Source organism: Drosophila rhopaloa, unplaced genomic scaffold (genome assembly GCF_018152115.1).
Source record: "Drosophila rhopaloa isolate 14029-0021.01 unplaced genomic scaffold, ASM1815211v1 contig_2, whole genome shotgun sequence".
In the NCBI taxonomy this organism is placed as follows: Eukaryota; Metazoa; Arthropoda; class Insecta; order Diptera; family Drosophilidae; genus Drosophila; species Drosophila rhopaloa.
Window position 1 is genome coordinate 23,140,227 of NW_025335083.1, and position 13,902 is coordinate 23,154,128.

At 41.1% G+C, this 13,902-nt stretch overlaps 2 protein-coding genes across 3 annotated transcripts; both read right to left on the bottom strand.

The window, feature by feature from the left end:
* Positions 1-2,784: 2,784 nt before the first annotated feature.
* Positions 2,785-5,425, bottom strand: LOC108042454 (kinetochore and Eb1-associated basic protein). The gene is made up of 4 exons (XM_017120763.2): positions 5,322-5,425; positions 4,931-5,263; positions 4,711-4,869; positions 2,785-4,580 (listed from the first exon to the last, which is right to left on the bottom strand). Exons 1-4 carry the CDS (start codon positions 5,351-5,353, stop codon positions 3,395-3,397), a joined length of 1,710 nt encoding a protein of 569 aa, XP_016976252.2. The 5' UTR covers positions 5,354-5,425; the 3' UTR covers positions 2,785-3,394.
* Positions 5,426-7,403: 1,978 nt separating this feature from the next.
* Positions 7,404-13,656, bottom strand: LOC108042452 (E3 ubiquitin-protein ligase Su(dx)). 2 transcript variants are annotated; one of them, XM_017120761.2, is made up of 8 exons: positions 13,375-13,656; positions 12,673-12,961; positions 10,970-11,220; positions 10,761-10,903; positions 9,601-10,701; positions 8,612-9,534; positions 8,266-8,464; positions 7,404-8,203 (listed from the first exon to the last, which is right to left on the bottom strand). In XM_017120761.2, exons 3-8 carry the CDS (start codon positions 11,130-11,132, stop codon positions 7,934-7,936), a joined length of 2,799 nt encoding a protein of 932 aa, XP_016976250.1. In that variant the 5' UTR covers positions 11,133-11,220; positions 12,673-12,961; positions 13,375-13,656; the 3' UTR covers positions 7,404-7,933. The 2 variants fall into 2 exon arrangements, with proteins under 2 accessions (XP_016976250.1, XP_016976249.1); XM_017120760.2 differs by lacking the exon at positions 12,673-12,961.
* Positions 13,657-13,902: the final 246 nt, after the last annotated feature.

The window sequence follows — 13,902 nt, forward strand, 5'->3', positions numbered from 1 at the left end:
CCTCCTTGTCGTCCTTGTTGCATGCCCGACTAAGCAAGCAACTTCCTAGAGCCGAAAACCGCTGAAATGCGCAGGAAAAAATTGAGCAATAACAATTACGCTCCACCACAACGAAGCTTTAATGCACTTGCCAGTGCGGCGAAATGGTCAATAAAAATAACTGAAGATGAGAGAAAAGGTAGTGTGGAATATATTAAACACAATATTATTAAACAAAATTAAATAAGTCTGATTATTCAATAATCGATTCACAAATTTTAAGAAGTATGCCACTTTGAAGCCAAGTTTGGGGCTTTCGAAATGGCTTTCTGGAAAGTTTAACTTGACTTTTTTTTAAATACTTTTTCAATATGTTATTAGATATCAGAGCTTAAAATAAAGTTATTAAAATGTGTGCTTTTGTTATTAATTGATAACTTTATAAAATATACTAAGCTTGATTGTATCCTTAAGCTGTTTTTTCCTATGCTTTTAAGAAATACTACTCATCGCAATTTTAAGAAATAGGAATATGTTAATAAAGAGATTCTTAGCATAATTAAATAAGTTTTAAAAGCAAAATTGTAGACTTTTCAAAGGAACAACTTCAACGAATTAATCTTTCAGACTTTGTAATTTTTTCAGTGAAAATGTTCCATTAGAAATGTCTTTCATACAATAGGCACAAATTGGTTCAGAATCAAATGGTTTCCTGTGCGGCTGGGCTCATTACACAGCAAAGCCCGTCGAAAGGATGTGGCCCCAGTCTTTTACAACCTAGCGGAAGAGCAACTGTCAAATATAGCAAACGCAGCACAAACTGCATAAATATTGCAATCGCATGACTCGACATCGGCTGGTTTGGTGGACGCGGACTTGGTCACGCTGCAGCTGACATTTTTTCCTTTTCGCTAGAAGTGGCAGCTAAACCGGAGGACACATAGAAAACAGTTCAGTCAGCGAGTCATCCAGTGGTTTCCACCGCTCCGCATACAAATTTTATTCGTTTCCAAATTAAAGCCACCTTACTACGAACTTAAAGCGGGGAATCCCGCCGAATGTTCATGTTTGAAATTAAACAACAAGAAGTCGTTTCTCTCTATTTGTGCCAGGACGAAAAAGCAAAGGATGTCGAAGGAAAAGTGCCTTTTGATTTTCGGCAATTCTTTCTTCGCACAGCGAAATTGGCGCAAGCGTTTTCTCTCATATTGTCCAGTGAATTTCTTTTGTTTGTTTGACATTCGAACGATTTCAAGTTTCCGTATGAACACAGGCAAAAGTACAGTAGAAGATCGCTAATTAAAACATTAGGATGGTTGAATTTTTGAAGATATTTTGGAATTATTTTGAACTGTTATTGTATAATTTCTTTAAACAAAACTAAATTTAATAAGTGTGCGACTGAAAAGCCATTCAAATCGAAATAAAAGAAAAAAATAAAACTTAATAGAAAGAGCTTACAAAAAAATAACTATTTTCATTGTAGCAAATAAGTCAAAAACTTCTCCAATTGAGCAAAAGCAATTTGAAGCACGATGTAAAAAGTTGAGATGAAGAAAGACAGTGCACTGCGTTTCGTACGATGACTACCTTGAATAAAATCCAATTTGCTTAAGTAGGACATAGAGGCAATATAAGTATAAATACCTTGCAACGAGCTCCCTTTTCCAAAAGTCCCACTGCCTGAACGTCATGACAGTATCCATTTACTTGAAGTTCCCTGCTCGGCTAATTAACTCAATTGCAGCTTTTCCGGGCTCCGCAATTCTTCATTAGCTCGAAGTCAAAGTTTACGATATGCGATTATTTCACTCCAGCGATGCTGTGATGTAGAGAAGCTGCTGTTGTCAGCCGGATGCTGTTCTTTTGTGAGTGAGTGGCTGCCGAGGTGAGTGTTTGTTTTATGAACGAAAATAATGTACAAGAAAACCACCAGCACAGCACCACCCACCACCTACCGCCCACCACCCATTCTGCTTTCCACCACAGACCGTAATTGTTTTGGCCTGGGTTTTCGGGCAAGTTTTAAAGGTGCTCTCGGTATTTTTGGCTACGAAGTTGGAAAGCAACTTATGACACACGATGTGGAGCAGATAACTATTTTCGAGCCGGGCCTGAACTAACTACTATATGGCATAATCTTGGCATTTGGACCACATTTTCTTTAGCATCCTTACACATTTATGCACTCTAGGTGAATGTGCTTTTTGCCTCACTTCGTTCGTGTTGTTATTGTTTAATTTGCGCAAAATTCTGAATGTGGTGTTGTCTTTGGCTGGGGAATTTGCATTCGAAATTTTGGCATTGTTTGTTCTAGGAATTCGCATTTCCATTACACTAATTCATGTATTTTATTACATTTGCCTGCCCTGGCAACTCGGCAGCCGGGATTTGCCGAGCGGGCTTTAAACATTTTGTTGCAGAGAAATAATTTATGCAGTTCACTGTTTAATTGCACAGCTCCGTCTGTGGGTGCGGTGCGGTTTTAGTGTTCAAGTTTATGCTGGGGACTGACGCTGGCTTGCATCTCTTCCAGTTGAGTAATAAGATTATTAGTTCCACTCTGGGGCACAAACACAAACGCATTATAAATCTAACCCCAGCACATGCATATAGCCGGCCAGCCACCTCCCACTCCCCCTCGTTATGCGGCGTCCTTGCTGCAGGACCTCTAAATTAATGCCAATCCACAAGTCTTCCACAACATCAAAATGCAGCCTCCTGGTTTGGCAACTACTCTATGGCTTGCATTTTTTAAATACTTTTTTATGATTTTTTTTAATACCCCAAAAGATTATACAATTGTTACACACAAATTTCCTTTTATTTTATTGTTTTACAGAAAAAGATTTACGCACCTAAATGTTGATTCGTTTTTACATTTACGAAGTTTTTTTTTAAGTACGGAAGTAATACTGAATTTTTCAATAAACTGATAACTATAAATTGATACGTAAATATTCGCTAATATTTTACGCAAAACTTAAAGTACATTGCTTGTGATGTTTTTTAAATAAACAGAACCTTTACACTAAAATGATTTTTTAAATCTTAAGATAGACATTATTATATTCACGAAAAATTGCTTCCAAGAAACCCCGAAAAATGTAAACTTTTATGTAGTTGGAAGTTAAGCAGCTTAACTTTTCAGCTATTTCCTTTAAGAAAGTGTAGCCAAGCTGCCGATGACTCATTCAAATGTCAATTACAGGAACTTAAATCGAGGACATTGCCGAAGCTTCCAGTTGATAAATTCAATTAAATAAATCAGGAAGGAATTACTAAGCCAGCAGCTTAAATGCTGGGCTCAGTGTGCAACTTACGTAACACGCAAATATTTGCTTAAATTAACTCTAACCTTATGAGATTCATTGAGACATGTGGCTTACTTCGCCGTAAGGTTCACTTAAGGTGGCTATATGTTTAACTGCAAAAGATTTGAGTAATTCTCTTCATACATCTGCTGGAGCTGCTCCTTACGCTCGTTAATCTCATCTAACGTGGAATTCACAGTTAAATGTAACTGGGTTTTCGGCCTTATTTTCTTTAAAACCAGTAAGGAGGCTGCCAAACCTCCAATTTGCTCATTAAAAGCATGGATACTTTCTTTGTCCCCTGTACAACAGCGTTTTAATTTCAGCTTGGCAAGGCTCACAAGCTCGGAAATCTCCTGGAGACGGAGACGATGCAGTTGTAATTCATGCAAACGCTCCTCCTGATTATCCAGCAATATTGCGTAGTCAAGATTAGTAACTCCATCCATTATTTCATTGGTGGTTATGAAGTTAATCGGCTTCAGGTCCTCTTGGCAGTTTAATTTATCATTTTGGCATTTTAGATTCTGGACATTTTCTTGCAACCTCATTATTTCATTGGATATACTACAATTGCTATCAAAAGACGGCTCTATCTTTATTTTTCTATATTCTGTGGCTCCTTTCATTGGACTAAAATCTCTGGCAGTCTGCTTAAACATTGCCTGTTTTTCTGAAATAATAGGAATCTTACATATCCCCTCCTCGCTTCGGGTTTCAACAACATTCAACAAGAAATGTAGCATTTCTAGCACATCGCCAAAAGCTTTTTGGGTGATTGGCATGCGTAGCCAACTTTTGCTCACCTTTTTCGCATAGTGGAGCTGCTGCAGTGCCTCCATCATCTGCTGCATATAGCAATCACTGCTAAGATGCGAAAATTTTACACCACAAAAGGGTAGAAAACGAACCAGCTGCTTCACAAAATCCGCTATGAACTGACTTAGCTGGTACTCTGTCGTTTTTTGCCATTCCTTTGAAATTCTATCCAGCTTCTGCCGCAGCGAATCCTTGCCCAAATCCGTGTGGAAATCCAGCTTGCGCTTTGAGTTGGTCAGCTTGGTTGCTTTGCTAGATGTGGGTAGGCTCTTTGGATCCTTGGGGTACGAGAAACCAATCGAGGGCACCAACTGACGGCTCGATGTGAAGCTGCTCGTTGGTGGCTTTGTTTTTGGCCGGTCAATCGATACTGATACCGCACGGTTGGTTATGACTGCCTGGCGCTCCCGCTCGAGGATCACTTTTGGTCGTATTGGTTGTGGTTCCGAGCAAGGTATAAATTGGGAGCTGGTGAAATGAGGAATAGCTTTATAAGAAAAATAACAAAGTAGTGTATAACTACTGCTTAGAATGGTATAAATGTACAAAAACTTAACATTCCAATACATTTATATCTCTAAAAATATTCTTTACACACCGCTTTTCCGGAGTTTTTGAACCATCTTGGGTTTCCCGATTAGTTTGCGAGGATATCTTGGTGGCAGAATTTCCTCGATACCGGCACCTCTGGTCCTCCAACAGTTTCTGCGATCGTAGAGGGCAAGGTTCTGAAGAGGGTATGACTATTTTGGAAGGTCTGGAAATACAGTTTACTTCATTATTTAAAGTCAAATCGTTGAAATATCAAATCAGCTTACCTAAGCTCGTGGTTTTTGGGTCCTTCCCAGGTTCGCTGCCTAGTTTGGGACGTTAGAATGGCATTTTTAGATGGTATCTTGGATGTAGAGGCCGATCGATCTATGGATCTCTCCAGCCGCTGTAGCAATTCCTTAGGACGTTCCAAATCCGCATCGGTAATTATAATAGAAGGTACGCTTTTTGGCAATCTTATGATCAAAGGTTTGTTCTCTGGCTTTTCGAGGCCTAAAGGCTTGTTGGAGGTTAAATACTCCTTCTTAGGGACACTTTTACCACCCCTCTGCCTTTCCAGCAGTTCTTTGGAGCGCAAAGGGGTAAGAAATCCTGGAATTCTAGGAGAAAATGTATATTTGAATATGCTTAAATACGCATGCGTGTCCTTCAACTTACCGCACGTCAGGCGAATAGGCCATGTTATTCATATCCGAGATTTGTGAAGAATTATTTATTTTCCAATTTTAAAATTATAAGCGCACAACAACAAGCCAATGACAACAAACGCGCAGCAATGTGAATGGCATAACACAGTGCCGAGTCTGAGTCAAGATAGCATCACTAAAAGATCAAAAAAGTAAGTGGGCAACACTAAAGCGATCGTTTTTTTTTTGAATGCCGGACTTAAATAACGTTTCTTACCTTTTCTCATAGAATCTTTATTAACTTTAAAAACTGCACTATCAAGGCAACACGAGCCGCGAATACATAAATCATGGATGAAAGTGAAAATTGCTTGCACCCACAACGAGCGCCGGATCCCAGGTGGGCTCCGAAAGGTGCTGCCTCCGCCGACTCATGATTCCGCCCATTTGTGGCGTAATTACGAAACAATACACGTGCCAGAACTAAAACCAGCAGGCAGCCGACCAGGAATTGGGAGCCAGGAGTCGGGAGCCCGGAGCAAAGATCGGGGGCCAGCGATACACAGTATGCAATCCCCCCAATCCCCAAAGCAGCGGGAAGGTGTTATGTCGTGGCTGCTAATAAACACTTTCAAAAACAAATGGCTAAAAAAACATTTTTTTTTATTTTGTTTAAAACAGGTCATAGAAAATAATAATAGAATATTAGGTCATAGAAAATAATAGTTAATTTTAAAATAACCATTTGCCAGTAGTTAGATCTTTAAATTAATTTACTTATCGCAAACCTTTTGAAAAAACATCCAATAAATAAACAAAGTTTCATACCATAACTTTATTTCACTCTATTTTGCTCCCCAATTTCTTCTCAGTGTACCTGTGCTTTAATACTGTATAGTTTCTTGTTTTGACTGCTGCGTTTTTGCAATTTAACCGCAATAAATAATGGAGCAGCTTGTTAAATTTGAGCGCACAGCCAACAAGAAGCGCTGGAAAATGTAGGTTACCCATCCGAGGATAACGATGATGATGATATTATCAGTGGACCATTGTGGCTGGATATTCAGTAGCCATTACCTAACCGAAACGATACTCTTTTTTTATACATTTGATACACATTTTAATTGCGGGGCATTAAAATGCATGCGCTTGCCAAAAATGCGCTTAAAGTAATTAAATTTATTGCCGCAACAACGAATTGGCAGCTGACTAAGCGAAAACAAACCGCAGTGTCGACACAGCCGAATTGCCCTCAAGTATTTTGGGCATGAATAATTACACGGCTGTGTATCACTAAATAATTTTGCATTTATTTTATATAATACAGTACACATTGCATTAAACTAAATAAAATCTATTTAATATATAATATATATTTAATATGTAATCGTACACAATCAACCCTATATACGTCGCTCCTCCTTATTCTCCGATTTGTCTTAGTCTGCACAGTTATGTAGCATAATTAATATATGTATCGCTGCCGTTTATCTCTTTTTTGCTACCTTTTAGTTTTGTTAACAACAATTATTGCTATTTGAATTTATTATTGGTTTAAGTGTATTCTCTTGTTTGTCTGTTAAAATCCTAACGTATTTTGTTTGCTTTGCGGTGTTTCAAGTTCTCACGATATCTCCTGTGTGTGTTTGTGTGTTCTTTAGTGTGGATATACATATTTAAAATATAGTTTCTATTTAGATTTCTTGTGTATACGTGATAAACAATTGAACAGTTAAAAACAGTTTGCCAGTAAACCAAACTCAGTTCGTTAACAGTTTGAATTTGGTTGAGTAAACTATTTACAAGTGGGGCGTATAAATATAAATATAAATTCACCAATAAAGTGGCTAAAAACATGCAAGCCGGGGCTCGTTGTACAATTGAACTAGAAGCAATCAGAGTGCAATCTTATGGCAAAAACGTAACATTTGGTTGCGATTGCTGAGCAGCTTTTTGTGAGCCAAAACGGAGGGATGCTACAAAATTATTTGTACACAACTATTCCTTGAACAAATCGGGATACCAAAAGTGCCTAATGTTTGTTTTATTAAAGAATTTAAAGTGCATTTTTTTGAGAATTGTGGTATAAAAATTGATCAAGGCTTTGCTGAACTATCAGGTAGTTTTATTTATTGGCGTATAATTTACAGACGAATCATGGGCGAAAAAAAATTTATCGACAAATACATTTAAAGACAATCGTAAAAAATTATAACCAGAAAAGATTCACTCAAAACCTGTTTCAAAAAGAAATTATGTAATAGATAATATATATCTAAAAAATTAAAACATTACTTCAAAATAAACTTTCAATACATCGATACATCGTTCTCAAATTTCGCACTTTAGGCAAACCTTTCATTTAATATGGTAACTAAACTTAATCAAGGCCTAGTTGTAGCGAACATAGGAATAGACAGACAAAAGTGTGTTTTGTGTTTACAGTATACAGTAGTAATATATACGTATGTAATAATAATAACAGTAACTATTTAACGCAACGTGGTCGTCAAACGAGGAAGGGGATTTGGAGGGGGGAATGGGTAAGGGTAGGGGTAGGGGTAGAGATTGGGGGGACGGTAACGCAGGCGCTCAACTGGAATTAAACATTAATCAACAAACCGACCACAAATCGACTGCCACTCATTCCTGGCAGAAACCCTCAGTCTCCTCGATGGCAAAGGTCAGCTTCTCCACCAGCTGATCGTAGCTCTTGTACGGCGGCAGGTCCAATCGATTGAAGCAGGTGTGCGAGCGCGGCAGCCACGTTTCCTTGCCCACCTTCTCGATGCAGAAGCGCTGCGGCCCATTGGAGCCCATCAGCTCGGCGAATCCTCCGACCGGCACGCGACACGTGCCCGTCACAAACTGTAGCAGACGGGCCCGCTTTTCGTTATCCGTCTCTCGGACAAACTGCGAAAGTAAATACCCGGTTTAGCGACTTAAATGGCACTAAGTTTATAAAGGCCACCCACCTGCCAGAACCAGACGACCTGCTTGGAATTGCGGTTGTAGTGTCTGTAAATAGTGTTGCGCTGCCAGTCCTCCACGTCCACGTCCTGCATGCCGCACAGGATCAGCTCCAGCTCGCGCTCATCAAAGTACTTGAGCCACTCCAGCGGCACCACCTCGTTGAAGCCCTCCAGGAACGTCTTTGTCTGCTGCTCAATGCCACTGTGGATAAGTTTAATGAAAAATTGTATATAGTGATGATTTACTACTAATTTTAAAATAAATTGCCTTAAAAAATTTGTCACAAGAGACATAAGTGATTTTATCATTCTTCAAAATATACTGTTGCTTATCCTCTAAAAAGCTTACCGCGTCATTCGCCACTCTGTCATTAGCGTGATGTACTCCTCCTTGTTCTCCTCCGTCACGCGCTCTTTTTCGCCATTCTCCTTTAACTCGTGATGGATTATCTGGCCGAGTACTTCGAAGTCCACGCTGAACCACAGCTCCAAGCCGCACTCATCGATGTTATTATCCTTTACCCATATAAGAGAGTTATAGAACTCCGGATCGATGGTCTCGATATCCTTGATGGTAAGCTTCTTGTTCAGCATGCGCTTGTAAAAAGGCATTGTGAATCCACTGTAGATAAACCTTCCGTGGTAAAGGGCCATCGCGATAAAGCGACCGATAAACTTGAAGTACTGCAGGTGATCGGGGTTCACGTACGAGGCGGGATTTATCTGAAGACTGTAGTTGTTCTTGTTCGCGTACTCAAACAAGCAGTACATGGGATTAAGGACCTCGTGGGAAAGCAGGAAGAACCACTCGCGAGATACTCCGCCGTAATCCAGTCCCTCCTCGCCACGGAATATGATATAGAGTCGCCTCCGAAGTTCGTAGGCGGGGAGGCGCATAATCTGATGGTAGGAGTCCTCGAACAAGGTTTGTCGCGTCACCGTGATTTTGATGTGCGATGGCAGAGCGTTGCTCTGGCACAAGTACCGGAACTGAGACAGCTTCCAGCGGAAACTGCGTTCGTAGGCACGTGGCACTCCGTAAACTCCCTTGGCCCCCTTTGGTGCTCCCGGTCGAGGATCCTCGAAGGTGGTACGTCGCGTATTGTGATCAACAAAGAAGCGCTCACCGGCGGCCGTGTAGCGGATTTCCCAGCCGGGCGGCAGCGGGCCCTCGTTAATCAGGCTCACTTCCTGGCCCTGGGTTCGTGGATCCTCCCACTGGGTGGTGCGGTTCTTATGATTCACAAAGTACACTCGGTTGTCCGACTGGACCTGTTCATTATAAGCGAAATTATAAGTTAAAATTGATTATTGAATTTGGTACGTTAATGGATTTACCTTCTTCTCCCAGCCATCTGGCAGCGGTCCCAGTGCATCCTCGTCGTCCTGCGTCACTTGCGCAGTCACCGCTGTTGGCTGCTGTTGTTGCTGGGAGTACAGGTATCGCTGATTGCCCTGGGATACAACGTGGGCCCTCTGACCCTGCCAGTGCTGGAAGTGCATCAAGCGCTCGCTGTTCGGCCGCTGCCAGGTGGTCTTCCTCGTGTTGTGATCGACGTAGTAAACTCGTCCGCGTCCATCTTTCCTTATCTCCCAACCTGGAGGCAGTGGCGTCGGTTTCTCCCAGTAAGTGGAACGTGTATTGTGATCTACATAGTACCGTCGGCCATACTGATCCAGTCGAATTTCCCAGCCAGCCGGCAGTGGTTCATCGTCCGCCGGTTGCGTTTGGAGTTGCGGATCTGTGCTTTGGCTCACGGGAAGTCCAACTCCAGGCTGTTCGATAGGAGGGCAGAGCGCAGCTTGCGGAGTGTTCTCTGGCAGCGCTCCGTAAACTTGGGTTAGGGGACGTGCAAGTGCGGGAGCCGGGGGTTGCTGGGGATACGGCGCTGTCTGCGGCACCGCCGCCCCACTGCCATTTACCATCCTCAGGGGCTGCGGCTGACTCTGGGATTGCTGCTGCTGTTCCCATACTGGCGGAGCTGGCGCAGATCTCCTGGTTTCCGCTCCTCCGTTCGGCAGGGGCGAGCGGCCCTCTTCGCCATTGCTGTTGCCACTACTTGAGCGAAGTCGCATACGTGCTCGCACTCCACCGTAAATCATGCAACTGCGTCCGGACGCCGCTTCACTGACCACCGACGGGTTGACAGCCTGGACGGGTGGATTGCCATTCTGTTGGACCGCCGGTGGTTGAATTTGCAGCTTGCTCATGTCCAGTTTGAGACCGTTAAGAATGGCCACCAGCTCGCCGCTCTTCGTTTGGCGATTGTCCGACTTGCTCGTGACGAACAGGTCTATGGTCAGCTCGAGGAACTCGCAGCGCCCGTTGTAATGCTGCAGGATGTGTGATAGGTTGATGATTCGCTCTCCCAGCATGGCATCTTTGCGGAAACTGGAGTGATCTAGCACCTTGAAGTGCAGAGTGGAGTTGGGTGTGATCTACGGCAAAAAATTATGTTGAGAATTGTGCCTCCAGTTTATATATATTCATTACTCACCAGAACCGTGAACTCCTCGTTCCACTTGGGCAGATAAGTGTTCTTGACCAGGTCCGTCTTCCGCTTGCTTTTGCTGTCGATCAGGAGCTCCACATAGGGATTTGGCTTGAGAAAGCCGTTGTTGCGCAGAGAAGCCTCCTCGACTAAAAAGATTTTGGGTTATAATTAATTGTACAGAATGTTTCTTGCTGTTTCTTTTGTTTACTCACTTGTCACACTTAATTGATGGTATCCTTGATTGGCACTCCCACTAGCCCCCGCCCCCGAACTGGAAGTGGGCGTTGGGCTGGCGGACCCGGCTCCATTCACTGTCTGTCCGGTCTCCATGCCTCCGGAAGCTGCACCCGCTGGCAGCCCATTTCCATCGGCCATTTAGTGGCTGAGTGCTGCTGCTCCTCCTTCTCCTCCGCGTTGTGTTCCTTCCTCTGAGTGACCTTCACCACTTCGGTAAACTTTCGTTCTGAAAGAGAAAGCGAGTATTGAGAATGCTGGTGGTGGAAAGTATCGAATAGGAAATTGCGTGTTCGGGAGCTGATAAGATAAGCCCGGAACACAGTGTACATACGTAAATGGTTTATCAATAACCAAAATTAACCAATACAGTCGAAAAGGGGACTTGCTATTACCACCCTTTGCTTAATAAAAGGAAAGTATATATATTAGCTTTATATTCCTATGAGTCAACAGTCTATAGTTACAATAATTTATTTCTGTGCACAAACATATATAGAAACATAAGCTGTATAAAAGTGATTTACCAAGCAATGCAGGCGAGAAAACAATGTTATGCAGTTCCCTTTAGGCGCATTTAACTCTTGACTATTTAAAGGTTTAATCTTGGTAGCGAGATAATTCGGGTTCTATATCATTATGAAAGCGACTAGCCGCAGATAAGATATAGGCAGTTGAGCTCTCTGTTAGTATATAGTGTAAACGACGTATAACAACAAAATTGTTAGCGAACAGGCCTTCACTTTTTTCGTGTTATAAACTCCTCGAACAAAATGTGAGCTGCAAAATGCACCAGGTTTACTTCGCCATTATCGTAGCTAAAATACAGTGCTTCTCAGGCACGTAATGATTTTAGTACACATATATTTATTTAAAAGTTAATTGAGGAAGTCTACTGTTTAAGGAAGCTTAATAATTCATTTTTGAATTTCAATATAAAGCAAATTATATTCGTAAAATTTCAAAGAAATTTATAATGGGCAAACTATACGAGCTAAGGAAAAGTAAATTCAAAAAAGGATTACGGAAACTGATAAAAAAAACTTTATTATTTTACAAAATTGTGAGCAATGTTTTTATTTTAAGCTCAAACAACAGCTCACAGTGAATAAGAAAAAATATAAAAACCCCAAAACCAAAAATTAGCTGACATACAGATGAACTTCCGCCATATAACTTTACTGATAGCTGAATATTCTCCCATGGCAACTGATATTACATTTCTGGGAAGCACTGTATATGGGCTATTAATTTTCGCCAAATTCGAAACTGTCACGGGTGTGTGCGTGTATGTTTGTCTGTACATTTTTGTTACAATTTCCCCGCCGATTGCTGGTCATCTATAATTTTGATAGCAAACACAATGACTCTAACAATAGATTGTATAATAATGTGGCTCTGTGACTCATCAACTACACGAAAAAGAAAACGGTAAATAAATTCAGTTTCATTTGTTGAATTGGCGGCATTGCATATTGATTGTCTACACCTCAAAAAATTGGATTTAAAACCGAGTTGATATTTATATTCTGCACGATATTTATGTATATGTTTGGATGAACTTTGTTGAAATAATAAAAGATACCACAGTTGACCACAACATTTGCAGACTTTTGTTGGGCTAATCAAACATAGTTAATACATAATTTTGGTCATTGCACTGACAATTTTTTGGTCTTACCATATTATGTTCAAAAATGAGTATTTTATAAATTTTTCTGCCTGTGCAGTGGTTGCGATTTCCCTTTTGCTTGGGTTTCTTACTGCATTAATTTGGCGAGAACACGTGAGCAACTGCAGCTTGTTTATTATTTGTTAACTCATCAAATTCCGTCGCCAGGTTGAAATTGACTAGGAATCGCTTTCAATGGATTTTAATTGACACATCACATCCGATCAATTAGCACGCACTTTCCGGCTTTTCTGTCGCTTATCGTAGGGTCCAGTACTCAAGTGTTTATCAGCTAATTCTAAAGAACAAAGGGGAGTTATCTTGTGGGGCAGTGAAAAGCGAAAACACAGCGAAATAATCAGCAACAGCTGTCAATAAATCAAGAATGCAGTTCCCAGGGAGGGGGAACTTGAACTTCCTTGAATTATCGACCGTTGGGCTTAGTCACCCACACAACATTATTAGTATATATATGTATATATATTGGTGGTCATGTAACGCACGCCAAAAAAAAGGTTGCCACCTCTCCCACTCCCACTCCTCCGACGAATGTGTGTGTTTGTTTGTAATTGAGGCAAAGGTCGCGGCTTCTGTCTTGCTCGCCTCCGTTGCCGCAGCTTTACAGCTGCGAATTCCAATGCAAAAATGGTGTTCTCTTTTGTTTTTAGCATTTTCTGGGTGCTTATTCCTCTTTTTTTACCTGCGCCTTACCTTTTGGTTCTTCCTCTTACTCGGGTGCTCCTACAACTTGCGCCTGTGTGTGTGTTTGTTGTCTCCTGTGCGCGGCTGCATGAGTGTGTGTATGTGTGCGGGATTCTTAATTGAGTTTTCCTGGGCCAATAAATTGGTGGGTGAAATATTGCACGATTTTCCGCTGCCGCCTTAGTTTCGATCCACGTAATTGCGAGAAGTCGGTATCGTATCGCTGCACTAATTGTTTATTTGTTATTGCTGTTCATTTTTTTACAAGCGAAATAGATGCAGTGTGACCAGGGAAATATCTGGAAAATATACCGTTTGACTCTACAAAATATACTTTTTGCATCATTTTAGTGGTGAAAATATACCATTACATTTTTTAGGAATTTTTATCAATTGGTGGTTGTACTCGATAAATACGGAAGGTAGCCACCTAAATTTAAAAAGATACAGCGACATTTAAAAGGTAATTATTCACTAAAATAAGTATTAACAAAATACAAAAATATTTAAGAAACATTTTTTGCCTTGTAGAAAGGA

Coding starts and splice junctions, on each gene's coding strand:
- LOC108042452 (XM_017120760.2), bottom strand. CDS start 11,132: ATGGCCGATGGAAATGGGCTGCCAGCGGGTGCAGCTTCCGGAGGCATG. Junction 9,535..9,600: donor CAGATGGCTGGGAGAAGAAG/GTAAATCCATTA, acceptor TATAATGAACAG/GTCCAGTCGGACAACCGAGT. Junction 8,465..8,611: donor ACAGAGTGGCGAATGACGCG/GTAAGCTTTTTA, acceptor ACTTATCCACAG/TGGCATTGAGCAGCAGACAA.
- LOC108042454 (XM_017120763.2), bottom strand. CDS start 5,353: ATGAATAACATGGCCTATTCGCCTGACGTGCG. Junction 4,870..4,930: donor CCCAAAAACCACGAGCTTAG/GTAAGCTGATTT, acceptor CTGTATTTCCAG/ACCTTCCAAAATAGTCATAC. Junction 4,581..4,710: donor TCAAAAACTCCGGAAAAGCG/GTGTGTAAAGAA, acceptor TCATTTCACCAG/CTCCCAATTTATACCTTGCT.